This window comes from Lithobates pipiens, unplaced genomic scaffold (assembly GCF_037356315.1).
Source record: "Lithobates pipiens isolate NorthernLeopardFrog02 unplaced genomic scaffold, aLitPip1_a1.2 Scaffold_18, whole genome shotgun sequence".
Taxonomy (NCBI): Eukaryota; Metazoa; Chordata; class Amphibia; order Anura; family Ranidae; genus Lithobates; species Lithobates pipiens.
The window spans coordinates 648737192-648761989 of record NW_027507758.1 but is presented as its reverse complement, the minus strand read 5'-3'; the positions used below and the strand labels follow the sequence as shown (position 1 = coordinate 648761989).

The 24798-nt window shown below is 47.1% G+C and overlaps 1 protein-coding gene across 1 annotated transcript in view; it reads right to left on the bottom strand.

Annotated features, from left to right (window-relative positions):
• Positions 1-24798, bottom strand: part of LOC143986915 (ALK tyrosine kinase receptor-like) — a 619389-nt gene that overhangs the window by 229697 nt on the left and 364894 nt on the right. Inside the window, exon 2 of the mRNA XM_077485324.1 lies at positions 13858-13968. Coding sequence (XP_077341450.1) covers positions 13858-13968 — 111 coding nt within the window. The remainder of the gene's footprint in view (positions 1-13857; positions 13969-24798) is intronic.

The window sequence follows — 24798 nt, the reverse complement described above, 5'->3', positions numbered from 1 at the left end:
GCTCCGGTTTATAGATGGCGCCACTTACACTCCCAGGTATCTCCGCAATTTATGGGCTCGTAGAATGTTCTCTCATCTCACTGTAATAAGGCCATTAGATCTGTTTAATGGCGGAAATTAGACCCGGAACACGCCTATAAAAATCTATCTATCTATCTATCTATCACTAACCCCCGAAGGAGCTGCTGGTTATTTTTGGGCTTACCGTTACCTTCCGTTCTACTTGCTGCACGTCTAGGGGATGTCCCGTGGTAGGTGGCCCAGTAACTTGAGACTGACAATAGATCCACTTGAATGGATTTTATTTGCAAAACTCAGATAATTGAACAGTCTTTCAACTTGGAATCAGAGGGTTGGAAAGGAAGTTCAGGTACTCTCATGCCCCGTACACACGATCAAACAATCCGTGTGTGGGCTCCGGCTGACTTTTTTTACCCAAAAGTCCGGCGGACTAAGAAAGTAGTTTTGCACCAAAATATGTCCGCCGGACTTGCGCCTAGAGGCGATTCAGTTCGCATTGTGCGCTATACAAGTATTTCATTCATTCATTCATTCACAGACGAGAAGAGGTGCGGCCATCCTGGCATGGCCGCCGTATGTGCAGAAGGACACAGGCTCAGGACACAGGTAGGCTGGACACACAGGGCGGCTGGACACACAGGGCGGCTGGACACACAGGGCGGCTGGACACACAGGGATGGACGGACACACAGGGATGGACGGACACACAGGGATGGACGGACACACAGGGATGGACAGGCATGTCTCACCCTCGGCTTATACACGAGTCAATAAGTTTTCCCATTTTTTTTGTGGTAAATTGGGGGCCTCGGCTTATATTCGGATCGACCTATACTCGAGTATATACGGTAGCAGCATGACGAATATGCTAGCTTCAATACGAACACTAGTTTTACAAGACAGAGCGCTTCCGCCCTGTAAATCCTTTCTGGGCATGCGCCATTCTTAGTCCGTCCGACTAGCATACTGATGACCATATTGTCCGCTGAAACCAAAGTGCGACGGAAAGATTGTTGTGCAAACCGAACTTCTTAGTACTCCGGACTTCACGCTGAAAAAGTCCGCTGAAGCCCACACACGAGCAGATTGTCCGTTGAAATGTGTTTCAACGGACTAAGTACGTCATACAATTCGATCGTGTGTACGCGGCATAAGTCTTGCACCAAAATATGTCCGCCGGACTTGCAGTTCGGCGGACAATACGGCCGGGTGTGTGCTAGTCTGCCGCACTTTTGAAATGAATGGATATTTCCCGCCTGGAGAAAAGTCCGCTCATTTTGAGCGTGGCTCCAGGTAGCGGGGACTAGCGAAGGAAGCGTCGCTGGCCCCGTCACCTGGTATGGAGTTAAAAGGGGAAGCCCTACGCCGAAAAAACAGTGTGGGCCCCCCCCCGGGTCCATATTAGACCCTTATCCGAGCACGCTACCCGGCCGGTCAGGAAAGGGGGTGGGGACAAGCGAGCACCCCCCCCCCCCTCCTGAGCCGTACCAGGCCGCGTGCCCTCAACATGGGGCCGCGCGGCCCCCCCCACCCCAAAACACCTTGTCCCCATGTTGATGAGGACAAGGGCCTCTTCCTGACAACCCTGGCCTTTGGTTGTCGGGGTCTGTGGGCGGGGGGCTTATCGTAATCCGGGAGCCCCCTTTCAGAAGGGGGCCCCGGATCCCGGCCCCCCTCCCTATGTGAATGAGTATGGGGTACAATGTACCCCTACCCATTCACCTGTGAAAAAAAAAAAATGTAAAAAAAAAAAACACAACACACAAGGTTTAAAAATAATTTATTGCACTGCTCCGGGGGTCTTCCGTCTTGGGGGGTCTTCTCGCCGGACTCCTCCGCTATCTTCTGCTCTTTTACAAGCTCTTTTACTAGCGGAGGAGCCCAGCTTTTTTCTTCGTCAAAATTATTTTTAAACCTTGTGTGCTGTGTTTTTTTTTACATTTTTTTTCACAGGTGAATGGGTAGGGGTACATTGTACCCCATACTCATTCACATAGGGTGGGGGGCCGGGATCCGGGGGCCCCTTCTTAAAGGGGGCTCCCGGATTCCGATAAGCCCCCCGCCCGCAGACCCCGACAACCAATGGCCAGGGTTCTCAGGAAGAGGCCCTTGTCCTTGTCCACCCCCCCATGTTGAGGGCACGCGACCTGGTATGGCTCAGGAGGGGGGGGGGGCGCTCGCTCGTCCCCACCCCCTTTCCTGACTGGCCGGGTAGCGTGCTCAGATAAGGGTCTAATATGGACCTAGGGGGGACCCCCACGCCATTTTTTTTGGCGTAGGGCTTCCCCTTTAACTCCATACCAGGTGACGGGGCCAGCGACGCTTCCTTCGCTAGTCCTGGCTACCTGGAGCAACCCTCAAAATGAGTGGACTTTCCTCCGTGTGTGTGGGCAAGTCCGTTCATTTCAAAAGTACGGCGTATAGTCCGGCGGACTAAGTCCGCCACAAAAGTACCGTGTGTGGGCAGGTACGCTCGTTCGGACAGTCCGGCGGACAGTCCACCAGACTAAGTCCGCCGGATAGTCTGATTGCCATTAGTGTCAAAGTCAAAAAAACGTTGAAGAACTTGCTTACTTTGACTGAATCAAGAGAATAGCCATTCGCAACTGGATGATCACTCAGGTTGGACAGTCCGTCTCTCACAAGGCCTAGCAGCCAACATGGTGCTTAATGAGGAACAAGTCTCTACCACAGACGTTGTTTATAGAAACATACAAGATAATGTCTCTGCCACAGATGTTGTTGTAGGACCCATAGGAAAACTAAGCTTGAGAACACTTGTGAGATACCTGGATCTCTCAGCCTGCTTGGCGATATCTACAAGACCGGATTCTCTCGGTTACTTCAACCCTTCCAGGCTCTTGCTAAGAAAGCCAACCTGTACGTGGTCTTCTTCTGAAGAGTCCTCCCCTGGAATGCTTGAAGTACACTGCGTCTCTCCCGAACCGGAGACGGCACCCAACCACCTCAGAATCCTTCCTTTAGTTTCCTTGCCTTGGGCTAGCCAGCCCCGAGACATTAAAGTCGGGTGGATCCGCACTCCAGGCCATAGCCTTCCTGGGGGCTGGTTAGGAGGACCAGGACCATGAAGTCAGCACATCATTCTGGACCGGAACCCCGAAAAACACGTGACGTCCACATCTTAAATACCCTCTCCCAGAAAGCACAGCGAGAGAGCACCTCCCACTGGGCGGGCTCCGAGAGAGAGTAATTTAAGCACCCAACCGGACCATAGTTCCATGCCTGCCAGGAGAGACAGTGCCCCCTGTGGCCAAACTGAACATCTCACAGTCCAGTCAGACTGATGCTGAAGCCCAATTTAGATAATTGCAACCAAACCAAACTGCAGTTTAGGCAACTTTAACTTTAGAAAAAACGCATACCGCGTGCTCTTCAGGAGCCACCACACACACACACTCACACACACACACACACACACACACATTTTTTTTTTTTTAGCAGAGACCCTAGAGAATGAAATGGCAGTTGTTGAATTTTTTTTGTCATGCGATTCTTCCGCAACCATTTTTTTTTGGGGGGGGGGGGGGGGGATACACTAACGAATAAAAAAAACAAAAAACACATAATATATACCCCAATCTTTTTGTATCGTATCAAAGATAATGTTACACTGAGTAAATAGATGCCTAACATTTCATGCTTTAAAATTGCTTGTACACGCTTTTTTAAGTCATGCGGTTTTTGCACAGCTGTTTTTAAAACGCAACTTTTTGGGGAAAAAATACACTTTAATGAATGTAAAAAAAAACAAAAACTTTTTTTGTATAAGAAAAAAGGTGATGTTACGCCGAGTAAATAGATAACCAACATGTCATGCTTTAAAATTGTGAGCGTGTGCTTTTTTATGTCACGCGGTTTCTGCGCAGTGGTTTTTTTAAACGCAATTTTTTGGGAAAAAATACACTTTAATGAATAAAAAGAAAAGAAAAAAAAAACACATAATATATACCCCAATTTTTTGGTATAATATAAAAGATGATGTAAATAGCTACCCAACATGTCATGCTTTGAAATTGCACGCGGTCCTGGAATGGCGTCAAACTACGGTACTTTAAAATCTCTATAGTTGATGTTTTAAACATTTCTATAGGTTACCAGTTCAGAGTTACAGAGAAGGTCTAGTGCTAGAATTATTACTCTCGCTCAGACGTTTGCGGCGATACCTCATGTGGGGTTCAAACACAGTTTACATATGTGGGCGTGGCCTACGTATGCATTCGCTACTGCGCCCATTTGCGACATGGAACAGTATGTACATTTTTGGAGATGGGGGGGTGGATTTGTGAATGTACTGGGGCATTTTTAACTTTTATGCTGTGAAAGAATTAAGGTAAAAACACCAGGAGGAGAGGGGGGGGGGCTTTTTATAAATGTTTGCTGTGCAAATATTTAAGCAATCACACAGCTGTCATGAACAATCTCTGTATTTCCTATGATCGTCAGTTCCATCTAGTGGTGTCAGGGCTGGGCTCAGCCCTTCCTTCTCTGAGCTGGCTGCTCAGCTGTCGGATAATTGCCAGCTCTCTTCTCTCTCCACAGTAGGGATGAGCTTCGTGTTCGAGTCGAACGTACGTTCGACTCGAACATTGGCTGTTCGGCCGTTCGGCGAATTCCGAACGTTTGGGCCGTTCGCGTCAAAATTCGAGTGACGCGCGCGCGGACCACAATGCACTGCGGTGGCGCAGTGCATTGCTGCCCCATGATTGGCCAAGCATCCACTGTGACCCCGCATGCTTGGCCAATCGCAGCGCCGGCAGCGAGGAGAGCCATGATTGGCCACAGGCATCCTGCCTGTGGCCAATCATAGCTCAGGCTGTGTAGTGCACGCCCCACACTATATAAGGCCGCCTTTGAGGCAGCCTCGTGTAGTGTGTTACTTTGCATCTGAAGCAGTGGGTGTTCTGTGTACCTTCAACACAGTACACACCAATCGTTTTTGGCTGATTTCCTATCTTGCTGCTGTGTAGTGGTTGTTGTCTGTGCCCTGACTGCAGTATACACCACTATATTCACCTCACCTATATAGCTAGTGATCTAGCTTTAACCACTTAACAACCGCCCATTGCCGATTAACGGCTTCAGGGGGGTTGTTTAACTCTGAGAGGCCGTTAATTAACGGCCTCCCAGAATTCTGCTCTCGCGTGCCCCGAGGTGTGCGCACTCGAGAGCATCCGTGACCGCCGGGTCGCATCACAGATCACGATAAACGGCCGCTCATAGCGGCCGTTTACCACGTGATTGCTCCGTCAAATGACGGAGTGATCACTTGGAAACAAACCGGCGTCATGTTATGACGCCTGTTCCTCCCTCCCCTCTCTGTACCGATCGGTACAGCGGAGGGGAAAGAGATCGGTGTCAGCAGCGATGTGGGCTGCATCTGCAGTGCCCACATCGCTGCTCACCGAATTTAACCCCTCAATTCCCTGCCAATACTCTGCAATACCAGTGCATACTCTGCAGTACCCTGCCATTACTCTGCAGTACCCCGCCATTACTCTGCAGTACCCCGCCATTACTCTGCAGTGCAGTACCCTGCCATTACTCTGCAGTGCAGTACCCTGCCATTACTCTGTAGTACCCCCCATTACTCTGCAGTAACCCCCATTACTCTGCAGTAACCCCCATTACTCTGCAGTAACCCCCAATACTCTGCAGTACCCCCCAATACTCTGCAGTACCCGCCATTACTCTGCAGTACCCGCCATTACTCTGCAGTACCCCAATACTCTGCAGTACCCTGCCATTACTCTGCAGTGCAGTACCCTGCCATTACTCTGCAGTACCCCCCATTACTCTGCAGTAACCCCCATTACTCTGCAGTACCCCCCAATACTCTGCAGTACCCGCCATTACTCTGCAGTACCCGCCATTACTCTGCAGTACCCCCAATACTCTGCAGTACCCTGCCATTACTCTGCAGTGCAGTACCCTGCCATTACTCTGCAGTACCCCCATTACTCTGTAGTAACCCCCATTACTCTGCAGTACCCCCCAATACTCTGCAGTACCCCCCAATACTCTGCAGTACCCGCCATTACTCTGCAGTACCCCCAATACTCTGCAGTACCCTGCCATTACTCTGTAGTACCCCCCAATACTCTGTAGTACCCCGCCAATACTCTGTAATACCCTGCCATAAATTGCCATACCCAGCCATACTCAGAGATACCCAGCCATACTCGGTGATACCCTGAAATACCCAGCCATAGACGCCCCCCACCCCTCACCGCCCTCCGGTGCTTCTACCAACTCGCCAGTACGATCAAAGCCAGAATCTTTTTTTTATTTTTTATTTCAGGCTTCCCAGCCTAGAGGTGAGATGTGGGGTCATATTGACCCCCCAAATTTCACTGTAAAGAGGACCTGTCACCCCATATTCCTATTACAAGGGATGTTTACATTCCTTGTAATAGGAATAAAAGTGATCAAAAATATATTTTTGGGGAAAAAAATGTCAAACTAACATAAAGTAAAATGAACAATAAAAAAATAAAATAAAAATTAAAGCGCCCATGTCCCCATGTGCTCGCATGTGCCACACATGTGAGGTATCGCCAAGAATGTTAGAGCGAGAGCAATAATTCTAGTCCTAGACCTCCTCTGCAACTCAAAACATGTAACCAGTAAAAAAAAAATTAAAGCGTCGCCTATGGGGATTTTTTAAGTAGCGACGTTTGGCGCCATTCCACGGGCATGTGCAATTTTGAAGAGTGACATGTTTGATATCTATTTACTCAGCATAACTTCATCTTTCACTTTATGCAAACATTGGGCTAACAAGTGGCTAATAATAGAGCTTGCAGTCAGTAGTGTTAGGAGATAGTGCGTGCTGTCTGCGTGCTCTGTACCCAGTACATACCGCTATAATATAGGGCAGGCCCCAAGGAGACAGCAGCAAGTGAGATGAAAAAAGATGGACGACAAAACAAATTATACAGGGGTGATAACCCTTCCCTATGTTTTCCAAAAAGCTTAAAAATAGTTTTTTTGACTGGAGCTACACTTTAAAAATGTACCAGTTGAAAATTACAAACAGATTCAACTTAACACAACAAACCTACACAGTCCCTGTCTTGTTTGCACCGCCTGTATACTGCTGTTCTGAGTATATAGGGCCTGGGGGCCACACGCATTTCCTTTTTTTAATATGGGTACGGGGTTCCCCTTAATATGCGTAGAAGACCCAAAGGGGCTGGTAATGGGCAGGGAGGGCTACCCATGCCATTTTTCTCAATGATTTTCAACCATATTGCAGGAACCAGATATAACATTAAAACCTCAAGCAGTTTTAAATGGTGTTATTTCCGTTTAATGTCATTTTGTGCAGGGACTGTTCTAAACACGGGAAACACGTGGCACTTCACAGGCATACTACAGACACCCCGCAGGCACCATATTTAAAGGAATATTTCACTTTTTTTTTTCACTTTAATCGTCATTAAAATCAGTGCTCCCGCCAAAACAGCAGTTTTTAAAACTTTTTTTTGCAGTGACCCATGTCCCCTGAGGCAGGAGGCAGATCGCCAAACCCTTTTTAGGACACTATCTTGCATATTAGCCGTTAAAATTAGCACTTTCCAATTCGAACGTTCGAGTCCCATAGACTTCAATGGGGTTCTAACGTTCGTACCGAACGCGGGGGTCGTTCGCAAGTTCTGGTGCGAACCGAACCGGGGGGGTGTTCGGCTCATCCCTACTCCACAGTGACTCGCCTATTGATGATATCCTGCTCGTCAGTCCTGCCTACTTAAGCCGTCCAGTCCAGGAGGAGCTCTGCCTTTGCCTTGGTCAACATCACAAGAGACTATCTCCTGCGATCCCGTTCAAGACTTGCTTTGCTGACATCCCTTCTGGCTCCAGATCCTGCTTGCTGTTCCACTAAATTGATCCCTGACTTCTGGCTTGGCTGACTATCCATTCCAGTTACTGAACTTTTGGCTGTGTTTTGAGTACATTTGCTCTTTTTACTTTTATTATCAAACAATTTAACTGTACTTCTGCCTCGGGCTGATTTCATGGTTTCTGACAAATGGCCATAGTGTGGTATTTTCCTGAAATGCCTCAATCAAGAAAAATACTGCATTGTGACCAATAGATTGAGCTCACATTTATAGGAAATAAAGAAATTAGACACAATACAGGGATTATTCATGGCGACTGTGTGAATTCTCCTCAAATTTTTATTAATAGACCCCTTAGCCTTTAGTACTACTATATAATTCACTGGGTGTGGGTCCTATGGCTTTACTTTGTGATCGGTAAATCAAGGCTTTCCACCTCCATCACTAGAGTGGTCTTTCCAGGAGCAGGGCAGGTAAGGGGGGGGGGGTGTCCTTGGGATTAGGTGACCCCACAGACTGGAGGAACCAGCAACGAATGAGATCATCTGCTCCCCACCCCCCTGGGAGTTTTTGCATTTATAGCCCTTGGCTTCGCACTCAGCCTTCTTATTCCTTGTTGCTTCTCGTTGCCAAAAGTCTTAAAAATAAAACTACATTCCCCATAAAACCCGATTTCATCTTTTTCTCATCACCTTTCGTGTGTCGTCTTTTTTTAAATTTCATTCTATCGGAATATCCTTGTCCTTTTGGCTGCACTTCAGGGCAGGAATTAAAGTAGAGACCTCAGCCTTCCTCTTATTTTACTAGGACTGTGACGGAACCGTCCAGCACACAGCTTGGGTGCCCCCCCCGTCAAGATATAGCTTCCTTTAGTCTGGAACCAGGAATCAGGTATTATAGCTGAATGTTGCACCCAAGATACTAGACGACACTAGCTGAGGTGCAAACTGGAACTCACTTTATTGAAAACCCACACAGAAGTTATATAGAATACAAGCTCAGGTGAGCCTGATCACATTATTGTATCAAATGCAAGCTGTAAATAGGAATATATATATATATATATATATATATATATATATATATATATAAAGTGCTGCGCTACTTAATCCTCAAAAAAATATAATCAACAAGTGTCATACTATGTATAATACAATAAAAATGTGTATATTCCAAAAAAAAATATATATGTATCTCAAAATTTCATGCATATAGTGGCTCATTGAAGAAAATCCAGCCGTATTCCGCCCCAAGTGCAGATAGAGGTAAGTGCTCTCCACCACCGGTATCACAAAACCGCTCACCTTGTGAACAAGCACATTCAGCAGTTGTCCCCTTTGGGGATAATCAAGACACCTGGCACACTCTGGGTGCAAAGATCTCCTTAGGCAAAAGACTTCTTAATGGGTTTCAAAGACCACGATCATCTTGCTCATCAGGTTTATATATGCAAGAAAAAAGGCAACGTATAGTGCTCTCCGTTTGATGAAACTAATTTAATGGTTAAAAAAAAAGTAATGGGTACGCTCGCAAGAATAGCACAATGACCTTGTGCAAGCTACGAAGCATTGAAATCACAAGATGGCCATGGTGTGACGTCAGTCCGCAAGCTCCGCCCCCTAAACGCGCGTCGTCGAGACGTTGACTTCTTCAGTAAGGGGGTCGTATATTCCTGTAAATAGGAATATAATTAACTACTTGCCGACCATCCACTGCAGCAAGGTGGCTGGGCTGTACCGGTTCGGCGATTCGTGCACTAGCATTCGTGGGCACGCGTGCGCCGACTGCCCGGCGGGTGGGGGGAGCCAATCAGCGGGTCCGGCGAACTCGATGTCCGCTGGCCGCCCACGATCGTTTCACACAGATACGGAACGGGGATCTGCTGAAGTAAAGAAGGCAGATCCCCATTCTGTCAGGGGATGACACGTGTGATCTGTGTGTTTCCCCAGTCACACTGTCCCCCATACAGTTAGTAATCACAAACAGGGAACACATTTAACTCTTTGATCGCCCCCTGATGTTGTTAACCCCTTCCCTGCCAGTGTCATAAGTACAATAACAGTGCATATTTTTAGCAGTGATCACTGTAATAATGTCACTGGTTCCCGAAACAGTGTCAAAAATGTCAGTTACGTGTCCGATTTGTCCGCCGCAATATCACAGCCCCGCTAAAAATCACAGATCATTGCTATTACTAGTAAAAAAATAAAAAAAATTAAAATGCCATAAATATATCCCCTATTTTGTAGAAGCTATAACTTTTGCATTTAAGCATTTAGGAAGATGTCCTGGGTCTTCTTATATACTGGTGCCGGATAGTCTGAACTGGGCTGGAGTCTCCTGCTATAATCTGTTTGCTAAGGTGTCTTTCTCCCATGGTATAATTCCCCCATTGTGTGTCTCCTAGGTGTGAATTCCCATTGCTAACTGAGTCACCTATTGTTTCGGTCTGTCTGCTCATCTGTTGGAGATGTGACACAAAGCTGGGGGTTCTCCAACTTCTTCAGTGTGTATTGTGCAAACAATGCAGCAGGACCAATATTTTTTTGCATTGAGGTGCTCCAGAACCCATTCATTTTGAATGGGCCGCCTAGCCTAAAGTGGATGTAAACCCAATTTTTTTTTAAATCAACACTTGTACCGTGTAGAGTAGAGGTATTCATAAAAACGATCCGTGCCGCCCCCCTCTGCCAATCCCTTCACTGGCTCCACCTACTCAGGGGCGTTGCTAGGTGGTAAAAGGACCAGGGGCTTCAGCCCGAAGTCCAAGACCGGAAACGGGGGGGGGGGGGGGGGGGTTGTTGTACGCGACGCAGGTTTTTTGGCTGGGCTGTGACACTGACGGTAGTGACTTACATACACTAACCTACCTACACTGACGGTAGTGGCCTACCTACCTACACTGACCTGCCTGACCTACATACACTAACGGTAGTGACCTACCTACACTGACTTGCCTGACATTTACATACACTGACCTACCTACACTGACATTAACACACACTGACCTACCTACACTGACATTAACATACACTGACCTACCTACACTGACATTAACACACACTGACCTACCTACACTGACATTAACATACACTGACCTACCTACACTGACATTAACACACACTGACATTAACATACACTGACATTAAAATGCACTGACATTAACATACACTGACCTACCTACACTGACATTTACATACACTGACATTTACATACACTGACCTACCTACACTGACATTAACATACACTGACATTAAAATACACTGACATTAACATACACTGACATTAACATACACTGACCTACCTACACTGACATTTACATACACTGACATTAACATACACTGACCTACCTACACTGACATTAACACACTGACCTACCTACACTGACATTAACACACAATGACATGTCTCAGCCGTGGTGTGCGGTGTCACAGCAACCAGTCCTCAGAGGAGGAGAAGAGGAGAGGAGAGCGGCTCGCCCGAGTGCCATGCGGGGATGTGGCGCGGCAGCCGCTTTGTAATTCTCGCTTTCTGGAGCCAACATCGCCTATGATGGACGTCACATGTTCCGCGGTCCCGGCATTGGACCAGTGGGACGTCCATCATAGGCGTGCAGGCTCCAGAAGGCGGCACCTGTTCTGGCACTCGGCCGCACTCGGCGGTGCTTGGGATCAGATTGGTCCCGTCGCTCGCTTGGGGCTAGCAATGGAGACCCTGCAGAGCTGACACTCGGGGCTTTAGGGGGTCACATTCGGGGCTTCAGCCCGCCCTAGCCACCCCCTCCTGATGCCCCTGCCCCACCCCACCGTGTAAAATTCAAAATGCTAACCATAATATACAAAGCCATCCACAACATCAACCCCATCTACATCACCAACCTCATCAGCAGATATCGCCCAAATCGTCCCCTCCGCTCCTCCCAGGACCTCCTGCTCTCTAGCTCAGTTGTTACCTCCTCCCATGCCCGCCTTCAGGACTTCTCCAGAGCCTCTCCCATCCTCTGTAACTCCCTGCCCCAGTATGTCCGATCAGCCCCTAACCTGTCCACCTTTAGGAGATCCCTAAAAACTCATTTATTCAGGGAAGCCTATCCCACACCCACCTAATTGTCCCCGAGCCACCCCCATCAAATCATTCTCTGCAGCTATTACCTTTTGTACCACCACCCCCTCCCTTTAGAATGTAAGCTCTACGAGCCGGGCCCCCCTGTACCTTTTGTATTGTACTGTAATTGTGTTGCCCCCCCCCCCCCACCTATACATTGTAAAGCGCTGTATAAACTGTTGGCTCTCTCTAGTATAATTCTAGTATAACAAGCACGAGGTTCGTAATCACGCCGCCGCCAGCACAAGGGGAGCGTAGAGGTGGGCGGGAGCCTAGTGACGTCACGGCTCTGCCCACCGAGCACCGCAGCATAGACCCGCCCATGGATTCCGGAGTTTTGTGGGGCTCGGTGTAGGAAAGAGGGTAAGTTGTGGAAGGTAGGTTTAGAATTAGAAGCCATGTACTTTATATTTTATATTTATACCACACTTTATCATCCTGGCTACAGTATTCATGTGGTGTGGGTTTAAATCCACTTTAATGCAATGCACCAGTGGCGGTCCGTCCCTTAGGGGTGCAGGGGTGCCACCCGCCCTAATCTACTTGGAGGGCACCGGACGCACGGATTCCAATCAGGGTTTTTCTTTTTTTTTGAAGCACGTGATTAGAGCCTGAGTCCCTAATAGGCTTCAAAAAGGGTGGGCTCGGGGACCAGAGCATTACGCCCCGAGCCCACCCAGTTGTGCGACAATAGCCAATTAATATTCAATATTGTCACACTGATCCTCCTCCCAGCGGGTCCTGAGACCTGTCACCCAATTGTCTGAAAGGACAGGCGATCCTATTGGACACCAAGGAGGAGTAGGGAGGAGATGCACGACGGAAGCCGCCGTGATGCAGAGGAGAAGGAGATGCAACGGAAGAACCTGCCTGTCGCATCGCTAGCAGTCTGAGACTTAGATGGGGTAAGTGTGGGGCTGGATGAACAACTGACAGACTGACTGATCTCTCGTGTAACCCACAACAGCGTTGGGGGGGAGGGGGGGTGCTGCCGGCCAACCATTTTTTGGAGGGTCAGATAAATATTTAGGACACCAATAATGACCTCTAAAGAGTGCAGAACTGAATACTGGAGCTATAGTAAACCTTTCTGTTGACCTCCCTCTCATAAATTCAGGAAATCATAGTAATAATAACATATGAGGAGCTCATGTAGGAGAAATCCAACATTTACCCAACTGTGGAGAGACCCCGACATGTGTCCACCATGGAGAGGGACTCAGGGCCGGGACAAGGGGTGGGCAGGAGGGGACGGCTGCCCTGGGTACTGTGGTATCATGGGCGGTGGCACCACAAGGAAATGGGGGGGGGGAGATTTGTGTTGGAAAGGGGGATTTGGGGGGCAGCAGGGAGTAAGTATTGTTCTAGGAGGAGAAATTTGGGGGGTATGCTAAAATTTAGGGGAGAAGAAATGGGGGAAGAAGATTTGTGCTAGGAAGGATGATTGGGGCGCTTTGTGCTGGAAGGGGGGATTTGCAGTGGGGTTATTGGGAGGGGTAATCTTAGGGGTAGATAATTTGTGCTAGGAGGAGTGATTTTTTTTTGGGGGGGGGGGATTTTTTCTGGGATGGGGGGATTTCAGCAGGAGAACAGATTTGCACTGGGAGGAGGGGGGATTTATGCTTAGGGGGGTGAAAAAGATTAGTGCTCAGTTTTTTTTTTTGGGGGGGGGGGGGATTTTGATGATACATAATGCTCATACACCTTGGGGGTGGGGGGGTGGAGTTTGGCATGTTTGCCCTGGGCTCTGGATGACCTTGTCCCAGTACTGGAAGGACCACAAGGGAACCTGAAACACAACTCAGTCTACCAATCACCACTGACCAGCCAAGGGTACCAGGACAGAGATTTCGGGGGGGGGAACACTCACCATGTTTGGGTCTGGGTCCGATGTATGAAAACACTTCCCTCATAATCCATGATATATTCCAGGTGTAGAAGTTCAGAGGATTGCTGGACGAGGTCTTCACATAATGGAAACCTGAAATGAGAACAATACAGATCATTAAACGGCCAATAAATGTTGAATAAAAAAAAAAAAATCGAAATTCTCCACATATACCGGGGGAACACTTGAAATATCGGGGGGGGGCAGGGGATGGAACTATAGAGGGGAGTATAAAGTGGTCGTTGGGTGGGCATGGTAGCAGTTAGACATGTGCGATTAGTTTCATACGAATCAGAAATTTGTACATTCCTACGAATCCGCAATCATTTTTATGCATACGAATTCTGTATAAAATACGAAATTTAATTTACGAATTTCGGATCCAAATTCATAATGAAAATTCGGAATTGTTAACAAAACTAAAAAGTTAAAACCCCAGGAAGTCATCACAGCACAGGGATGCACAGGGATGGTGGGAGCCCCTCATAATGGGCACAGGGATGGTGGGAGCCCCTCATAATGGGCACAGCACAGGGATGGTGGGAGCCCCTCATAATGAGCACAGCACAGGGATGGTGGGAGCCCCTCATAATGAGCACAGCACAGGGATGGTGGGAGCCCCTCATAATGGGCATAGCACAGGGATGGTGGGAGCCCCTCATAATGGGCACAGCACAGGGATGGTGGGAGCCCCTCATAATGGGCACAGCACAGGGATGGTGGGAGCCCCTCATAATGGGCACAGCACAGGGATGGTGGGAGCCCCTCATAATGGGCACAGCACAGGGATGGTGGGAGCCCCTCATGATGATAAATTCATCACAACGAACTTTCGTTATTTTAACGAAAATTCGTATTAAATTACTAAATACTATTTTTTTTTTTTTAATACAAAATGGAACAAAACCAAACAAATTTTTTTGACGGCGCCCATATTTAGTAGCAGTGTCTCTTTAAAGAGGACCCGTCACTTATACAAAATAGAGGGGGAGGGGTCATTTTACAGACAATCTGACAACATACGGAAGCTGAACCAAAGTGTGTTGGCCTTGTGAAGTAAGAAAAACACAGTGGGGACAAATTTACCAACCTGGAGCAACCTGGAGCAGATAGAATCTGAAGCAGCCGTGCCTGGCAACCAATCGGCTTTTACCTGCCGCTTGTTCAGTGAAAACAAGCTGTGAAGATGAAAGCTAGAAGCTGATTGGTTACTATGCACAGTTGTTCCATATTTCTGGCTGCTCCGGTTAGTAACCTCCTCATTGTAAAGTAAAGTCCACCATCATCACTGTCAGGATATGATCCAGAAAATGTTATTGTTCTTTTCTTTTCTTCTGTCTCCCTCTTTCTTTATCTTTGGATCTCTCTCACTTTCTTTCTCCTCTTTCTCCCTCCCCATTTCTCTCTTTCATTCCCCCCTCCACTCTTTCCTTCTCTCTGTAGCTCACTCCTTCACTCTTTCACTCTCTCTCTCTCTTTTTTTTCCTCTTTCATTCTTTCTTTCCTCTTTCTTTCCTTCTTTTCTCCTCTATTCCCTCATTCCTTCTTTCCTTCCTTTACTACTTCTTTACCTCTTGATCAGTCTTTTCTCCTCTTATCTATTCATGCATTCCATCTTTTCTTCTTTCTTCCCTCCCCTCTCTTCCATTCACCTTTTATTTCTTCCCCCTCTGTATCTTTCTTCCTCTTTACTTCTCTCTTTTTTTTTTCTTATCTCTCTTTGTTCTTATCTCCCCCCCCCCCCCCCTCTATTTCTCTCTCTTTGTTCCTCTTCCCCCCCCCCCCCTCTTTATCCTTCGTCTCGTTGTTTCTCTCTGTGTCTCTCTTTTTCCCCTCTTTATTTCTGTATTTTTCTCTCTCTTTATTTTTCCCTCTCCATCCTCTATCTTCCTGTATATCTCTCTCTCTCTTTCCTCCTCTTTCTTTAATTTCCATCTCTCTCTCTCTCTCTCTTCCCCCTCCCCTCTTTCTTTATCTTTGTATATCTTTCTCTCTTTTTCTCCCTCTTTCTTTCTGTATTTTTCTTTTTCCCTCTCTATCTTTCTGTATCCCCAGGGCCGTTTTTAAGGCAGGGCAAAAGGGGCAGCTGCCCTGGGCCCTGTCGTTGTTGTGGTGCCCAAAGCAGCTGCTTCATACTAGCCAACTATACTGGTTTAAATTTCCTCGCCCCTTGAGGTTTTAGTCCTGTGATGTGTCCCAATATCTCAGTGTGAAATGCTGCTACTAATGCTGCCCAGCTCTGCCCTATTGTTCTGTACAGATTACTCACCTGCAGACCCTGTGTTTACATGTAAATTACAGGCATTCATATGTAAATAGAGGCGGCTGGCAGCATTGATATGTATATCATGCCCCCCTGAGGTCATATCCACTGTAATCTCTAGCAAGCAATCAACAAGCAACTAACCAGTGAGCTGTAATGTGTTCTGTAACCTCTGGCAACCAGTCAGTGAGCGGTATGATACACTGTAACCTCTGGCAATCAATCACAATAACTGCCTGATCTGATTCAGTAAACTGATTTTGAGTCTAGCTGCTATTTATTGTATGTGAGAGCAGGTGGAGAGTGAAACTGCATGGAAGGGGGGCCCCAAGAAAAGTTTTGACCAGGGTCCAATCAATATTTAAAGACGGCCCTGTGTATCCCTCTCTCTCTCTCTTTCTCTCTGTATCTCTCTCTCTCTGTCTTTCCTTTTCACTCTCTTTTTTCCTTTCCCCCCCCTCTTTCTGTATTTTTCTTTTCCCCCTCTCTCTTTGTCTCTCTTTCTTTCTGTATCTCTCTCTTTCCCTCTTTCTTTCTGTATTCCCCCCCCCCCTTTCTTTCTGTATTTTTCCTTTCTTTTTCCTCTCTTTCTCTCTGTATCTCTCTCTCTCTCTGTCTTTCCTCTCTTCTCTCTGTCTTTCCTCTCTTCTCTCTCTCTGTCTTTCCTTTTCTCTCTCTCTCTGTCTTTTCTCTCTCTCTGTCTTTCCTCTCTTCTCTCTCTCTCTCTCTGTCTTTCCTTTTCTCTCTCTCTCTCTGTCTTTTCTCTCTCTCTGTCTTTCTCTCTCTCTCTCTCTCTGTCTTTCCTCTCTCTCTCTCTCTCTCTCTCTCTCTCTCTGTCTTCCCTCTCTCTCTCTCTCTCTCTCTGTCTTTCCTTTTCTCTCTCTCTCTGTCTTTTCTCTCTCTCTGTCTTTCCTCTCTTCTCTCTCTCTCTCTCTCTGCCTTTCCTTTTCTCTCTCTCTCTCTCTGTCTTTTCTCTCTCTCTGTCTTTCCTCTCTCTCTCTCTCTCTGTCTTTCCTCTCTCTCTCTCTCTCTCTCTCTCTGTCTTTCCTCTCTCTCTCTCTCTCTCTCTCTCTCTGTCTTTCCTCTCTCTCTCTCTGCTCTTTCCTCTGTCTCTCTCTCTGTGTCTCTCTCTCTCTCTGTCTCTCTCTCTCTCTCTCTCCTCTCTCTCTCTCTCTCTCTCTCTCCCTCTCTCTGTCTTTCTCTCTCTCTCTCTCTCTCTGTCTTTCCTCTCTTCTCTCTGTCTTTCCTCTCTTCCCTCTCTCTGTCTTTCCTTTTCTCTCTCTCTTTCTGTCTTTCTTTTTCTCTCTCTTTTTTTCCTCTCTCTCTCTCTCTGTCCCCCCCCCCCCATCTCTCTCTCTCTCTGTCTTTCCTCTCTCTGTCTTTCCTTCTCTCTCTCTCTCTCTGTCTTTCCTTCTCTCTCTCTCTCTCTCTGTCTTTCCTTTTCTCTCTCTCTCTCTCTCTGTCTTTCCTTTTCTATCTCTTTCTCTCTCTCTCTCTCTCTCTCTCTGTCCCCCCCTCTCTCTCTCCCTCTCTCTATCTTTCCTCTCTTCTCTCTCTCTCTGTCTTTCCTCTCTTCTCTCTCTCTCTCTCTCCCTCTCTCTCTCTCTCTCTCTCTCTCTCTCTCTGTCTTTCCTTCTCTCTCTCGCTCTCTCTTTCCTTCTCTCTCTCTTTCCTTCTCTCTCTCTCTCTCTCCTCTCTCTCTCTCTTTCCGTCTCTCTCTCTCTCTCTCTGTGTCTTTCTCTCTCTCTCTCTCTCTGCCCCCCTCTCTCTCTGTCTTTCCTCTCTTCTCTCTCTCTCTCTGTCTTTCCTCTCTTCTCTCTCTCTCTCTGTCTTTCCTTCTCTCTCTCTCTCTCTTTCCTTCTCTCTCTCTCTCTCTTTCCTTCTCTCTCTCTCTTTCCTTCTCTCTCTCTCTTTCCTTCTCTCTCTCTCTCTCTCTCTGTGTCTTTCCTTCTCTCTCTCTCTCTCTCTCTCTCTCTCTGTCTTTCCTCTCTTCTCTCCTCTCTGGTCTTTCCTCTCTCTCCCCAATAACTTGTCCACGCCTTCTCTCTTTAATTTCCTTCCATATATTATAGAAGAACGGACACCTTCCGGGGTTAACAAATATAAAACACTTTTATGGTTTCATCGATGGATCATTTACCCCCCCCCCCCCCCCAGGGCGATCTTATATACAAAGTGGCGCAAGGTTCCGGCGTGGAGCCATCTTGGCGTTGGATCAGATATATATTAGCTGACCTTTCTCCGGTGTTGTGGAATGTTCTGTATTCCCCGTGGAGCCCCGCGGATCAATCCCAATGAATGGATAATGGAGTGTTCTTCAATCTGATAACATGAAATGTATAGTTCAGCACCAAATCTCATTTCTTGGCCTTTAGAAACGGTGAGACTGCGGGAATGGAGGTCACCATAGGGGGGCAAGAGTAAAAGTGTAATCCACTTAAAGAGAACCTGTAATTTAATAGTTAACGTTCTCTGTATGGGGGAGGGAGGTGATGACGCTCAATGTGGTCCCCCCCATCAATGAAGGCTTTAGTGTATTATGGAAGCGTCCGTCTGAAGCCGACTCTGATCCTGAGTGTCATGGCACACGTTTTACTTGTATCCTTTTTGTAATCAGCATGATATGATTTAGAACTCATCACAGTCCCCCGTTATATTACAGTCCATTCTTAAAGTATATGTAAACCCTCACTTTGTAAAACAATCCATTAGAATTTAAAATAGAAATTCAATCCAAAACATTTCTGTGTATTTTTTGGTTCATTGTGATTATATATAATCTCTGATCTCAGCTACATAAGGAGCTTAGAGAGGTAGGGGTGAAGAAACAGCATTACACTGATCTTCCAGTGAAGGGTGTGTCAGCACACAAGTCTGATCATTGGAGGACAGGCAGGCTGTTCTCTCAGCATAAAAACGTAAAGAGAGCCGGTAACACTGTAATCATTTCAAGAGTACTTTATTGGTTACATTGGAGTGACAATAAAATAGTAGCGTTGACGCGTTTCGGCAAAGAGCCTTAGTCATAGCCTAATGTCGCGTACACGCGATCGGAAATTCCCCCAGCAAAAGTCCGATGAGAGCTTTTGGTCGGAAAATGGGATCGTGTGTACGCTCCATCTGACTTTTGCTGGTGGAATTTCGGCCAGCAAAAGATTGAGAGCAGGTTCTCAATTTTTACGGTCGGAAAAAAGTTCCAATTGGAAATTCGTATCATCTGTACAAATTCCAACGCGCAAAATTCCTACGCATGCTCGGAAGCATTGAACTTCATTTTCTCGGCTCGACGTAGTGTTGCACATCTCACCGCGTTCTTGACGGTCGAAAGTTCAGAGAACTTTTGTGTGACCCGTGTGTATGCAAGGCAAGCTTGAGCGGAATTCCGTCGGAAAAACCATCCAAGATTTTTCCGACATGAAAATCCGACCTATGTGTACGCGGCATTAGTCATTCTCTCAGCACAGCCAGAAAACTGCCCACACTGGGATGGATGTGCTCTCATGCCTAGATGTGCTTTCATGCCTAGCGTGGTCAGTTTGACATAGGACAGCAGGTGAACTGGTGCTATCACCAGATATTTCACATAAAGGAAGCAATACAAAGAGAACAGGAGACTTTTTAACACAAGTACATGATACAGCAGCCACATATCAGGAATATAAAATGTTGGGGTAACATATTCTTTAAATCAGGGCCCCCATCAGAGTCCTTTCTTTCATCAGAGTTTCAATCACAATCCCCCTTACATCAATGTCCCCAACAGAGTTCCCCATTACATCAGAGTCCCCATCATGCCCCTCTTACATCATGCCCCTCATCAGAGTCCCCCTTATATCAGAGTTCTGTATCAGCCTCCCCCCTTACATCAGATTCCCCCTTTACATCAGAGTACCCCCTAACATCACTGTCCCCATTAGAGTCCCCCCTACATCACAGTTCTCCTTAAATCAGGGTCTCCATCAGAGACCCCCAGTCCCTCCTTAAATAAGGGATCCCTTTAGAGTTCCTACTTACACCAGAGGCCCCGCTTACAACAGGGCCCCCATCAGAGGGGTTCTTCTGCCAAAAACTCCACCAAAAAACGAAAGTGCCAAGCCAACTGGCTCTCAAGGCTCACTCAGCCTTGGCCGCAGTGCAAAGCTGTGCAGGCCCACTCCTGGCCTCCAGGAAGGAGTTCTCCTGACACTTCAGGCTTCCACACTCCTCCAAGACTCATGGTCCCCTCTGGTTCCAGAGGACTCTCTGTTCCAGTTGTCTCAGCTGTGGTCTCCCTGACTCTCTCAGCTGACCCAACTATCTCAGTCCACTGACCTGGAACCTCTCCCACATGGAGTGCCGTCTCAAAGATATTGCCCGGGTTCTTATACTGTAGACCACCTTCCTCCTGGCTGCAGCAACAGCTCTCAGACCAACTCCCCTAAGCTATGCTCAGATCTGGCTTATAATGAGTGTGGGCACCTGGACACACACACAAGCTGCAGAACTTCTGAAAAGCCCAGGCACAAGACTGAAGACTCCATCCCTCCCAATGCTCTTTGAAGTCTTCAAGTTTCCAGCCCCAATCCAGACTTACAAAATCCAGAGAAGACCTAAAGCATAGTTTTCTCTGCTCACCCATCTTCTGATGGAACTTCTCAAACTGCCTCTAAGCCCTTGTACACACGGTCTGACATTCCGACGGAAAATGTCAGTTCGGACCGCGTTGTTGGATAATCCGACCATGTGTGGTGGCTCCATCGGACTGTTTCCGTCGGAATATCCGACCGACAAAGTTTTAGCTCTTGTACACACGGTCGGACATTCCGACAACAAAATCCGTCGGATTTTGTCCGAAACTGTTGCATACACACGGTGGGACAAAGTTGTCGGAAAATCCGATCATTCAGAACGTGACGGACGTTATTTCGTTATGACAGGACTACGTTCAGGCTAGTAGCCAATTGCTTTGGTCTAGTAGTTTGATCTGAGCATGCGTGGCACTTTGTCCGATCGGAATTCTCTACAAACGATCGGACAAAGTCCCATCGGACCATGTTGTCGGAAAATTTTATAGCCCAGCTCTAAAACTTTGTCGGTCGGATATTCAGACGGAAACAGTCTGATGGAGCCCATACACAGTGGGATTATCCGACAACACGGTCCGATCGGACATTTTCCGTCGGAATGTCCGACCGTGTGTACAAGGGCTTGGAGCAGGGCTATAAAATTTTCCAACAACATGGTCCGAAAAATTTGAGAGCAGGATCTAAAATGTTTCCGGTAAAAAAATCCGATCGGACTTTTTCCCGATCATTTGTAGAGAATTCCGATCGGACAAAGTGCCACGCACGCTCAGATCAAATTCCTAGACCAAAGCTATTGGCTACCAGCCTGAACGTAGTCCCGTCGTAATGAAATAACGTCACCTACGTTCTGAATGATCGGATTTTCCGACAACTTTGTCCGACCGTGTGTATGCAACAGTTTCGGACAAAATCCGTCGGACAAAATCCGACGGATTTTGTTGTCGGAATGTCTGACTGTGTGTACAAGGGCTTAGAGAGTCCCGTGTTCCATTTTACACTCATTTTCACAGAGACAGGGGCTCTCACTCTCACTATATATATATATATTGCTGTAGGAAGCAGATCCAGAAATTTGGAAGTTGGTCATCAGATACTTTCCTTTCTTAAAGCGGGAGTCCGCCGTTTCTTTTTAAAGCCAACAGCTAAAAATATTGCAGCTGCTGACTTTTAAAATAATGACACTTACCCGCCCAGCGCGCCCGCGATGTCGGCACCCGAAGCCGATCTCTCGACCGTCTCTCGGGTGCTGCCGCCGCCATCTTGGGTATGGGAATCAGGAAGTGGAGCCTTGCGGCTTCATTTCCCCGGTTCCCTACTGCAGCATACGCGAGTCGCGCTGAGCAATAAGGATGGTCCCCGCTGCCTCTGGGATCCGTGTGTTTCCCAGCAGACAGCGGGGGACCTTCGGAAAGGGGCGTAGATTCTGCGGAAAGGGGCGTACCTTCTGCAGATATCTATGCCGGAAGTGGGTGCAGATACCTGTACTGTACAGGTACCTGCACCCCCCTCCCCCTGAAAGAGGCCAATTGTGGCGCCGGATGGGGGGGGAGGATTCCAATGAGCGGAAGCTCCACTTTAGGGTGGAGCTCCGCTTTAATAAATGTCCCATTTTTTTGGCCATGTAGTATTACACTTATCCATTCACATAACGAGGGTCTGTTGTTCATTGGAGCCTCGTTCCAGGGAGAAGCTGCTCTCTGCATCTCCATTTGCAGGACGCCCTCTCCGTGGTCCCCTCCGCCCTCCGACCATTAATATTGATGTCCCCGGCATATTGAGACATTGGGATTTTGTCCTCCGTCCCCAGTGCCCACCAATCATTTTTACAGCTCATTCGTTGATTGTCCAAAACTAATAATCCCATTTTCCGACAACGGCATTACTTTCTGCTCCAATTATTTACACTTTATTACTTTCATAAACTGCCCGGGGAGTCTAAAAATAGCTGAGGGTGCGCGGCTGGCGGGACCGGATCATTTATGGGCTCTTGGCTGAGGTGTCTGAGGTGTGAAGAGACGGTGAAATATGGTGGGGGGGGGGGGGATGCGGCATCTTCGGGAAGATTTCTGCCGGCTGTTGTTATCGGAGCGGTTGGCAGCTGGAAGTGTGAATCCATTAGCATTGTTCACAGTGTGCGGCGCCCTCCGAGGATCAGCTCTAAGGGAAGGGTGTCCAATGACCGCCGCTGGGGGCAGAAAGGGAATCTTTTCTAAGGATGAATCTTGCTGGAGACATATAGCAACATATAATACCGGAAAGTGGCAATAAAAAAAAAAAAAAAAAAAAATTTTATCTAAAATTTTTGCAAACTTATCAAACTCGTATCTTCTTTCCCATCGGTTATTTAATCACCTGCTGCCGGGCAAATTCTGACATTTTTCTCCTAAAAAAGTTTCATTTATTTGCTAGGAAACTACTTAGAACCCCCCAAACATTTTATATATATATATATATATATATATACATACATATACATATATATATATATATATATATATATATATATATATATACATACATACATATATATATATATATATATATATATATATATATATATATATACATACATACATATATATATATATATATATAATATATATATATATATATTTATTTATTTTAACCACCTCAGGACCACCCACAGTACATCTACGTCATTACTTTGACGTTACATACCCTTATTTTTATTTTTTTTTACTGGGGCGATTTCTGCATCCAATAAAAACGTCGCCCCGATGGCGGATTCCCGCGACAGGATCACTTTTGCAGGCGGCGGGAGAGGTGCCCCCCCTAGGGTGACCCCATTTCTAAAGTAGGTTACACTATGATACATTAGATAGATTGATGAAATGTTTTTAAAATTGCAACTGTAATTAAAATGTGATATTAAAGTGGTTGCAAACCCCCCCCAAAAATAAAAAGACTGCAAGACAAAGGCATAACGAGCTAGAAATATTCACCTTTAATCGAAGCCCCTGCAGTGGTCCCCGCACACCCGCTTTAGCTGGCGACATCGCTCCCTGGAGTTACTTTCGGGTATCGCAGGCTCCGGTGCTGTGATTGGCCAGAGCCACGATGACGTCACACTCCCGGAGTGATTGGCCGGAGCCGCGATGACGTCACACTCCCGGAGTTACTTCCAGGTATCGCGGGATCCGGTGCTGTGATTGGCCGGAGCCGCGATGACGTCACCCCCCCCCCCCCCCCCCGAGTGATTGGCCGGAGCCGTGATGATGTCACAAAGCCTGAGTTACTTCCAGGTATCACGGGCTCCGGTGCTGTGATTGGCCGGAGCCGCGATGACGTCACATGCCGGAGAGATTTGCCGGATCCCGTGATGACGTCACACTGCTGGAGTTACTTCCAGGTATCGTGGGCTCTGGTGCTGTGATTGGCCGGAGCCGTGTTGACGTCACACTCCCGGAGTTACTTTCAGGTATCGTGGGCTCCGGTGTTGTGATTGGCCGGAGCCGCAATGACGTCACACTCCCGGATTTCTTCCGGGTATCGTGGGCTTCATAGGCTGTGAATGGCCGGAGCCGCAATGACGTCACACTCCCGCATTTACTTTCCGGTATCGTGGGCTCCGTAGGCTGTGATTGGCCGGGAGCCGCCGTAACAGCACACTAACTGAAGCATACGGCACAAACGTGCCATGCTTCAATGCTCATGTGTCGATGATGTTGGCACATGCAGATACAGCGGATATCTCCTAAACCGTGCAGGTTTAGGAGATATTCTGGGGTAGCTACCCCAGGCTTACCTGTAGTCAAAAGTGGATTGTAAGGTTTACAACCACTTTAACATTCATTACCAACATATATGTTTTCCTTCTGGTTCTAATACCCATGCGGTATAATACCCACGTAGAATTGGAGGCCCTGATGAAGAGGGTCATCCTGCGAAATGCATAGGCCAACTCATCGGATTCTTTAGCCAGGAATAACAACAACCTGGGCAACACTACTGTTATAGTTTTTGTTTTTTTAACCATTAACCACAAAATGTTTTACTAAATATGTATACATGCCAAAATAAAAACTTTTTTTGTTTTTTTTTAACTCCTTGATTTGTGTATTCATTAAACCCTAC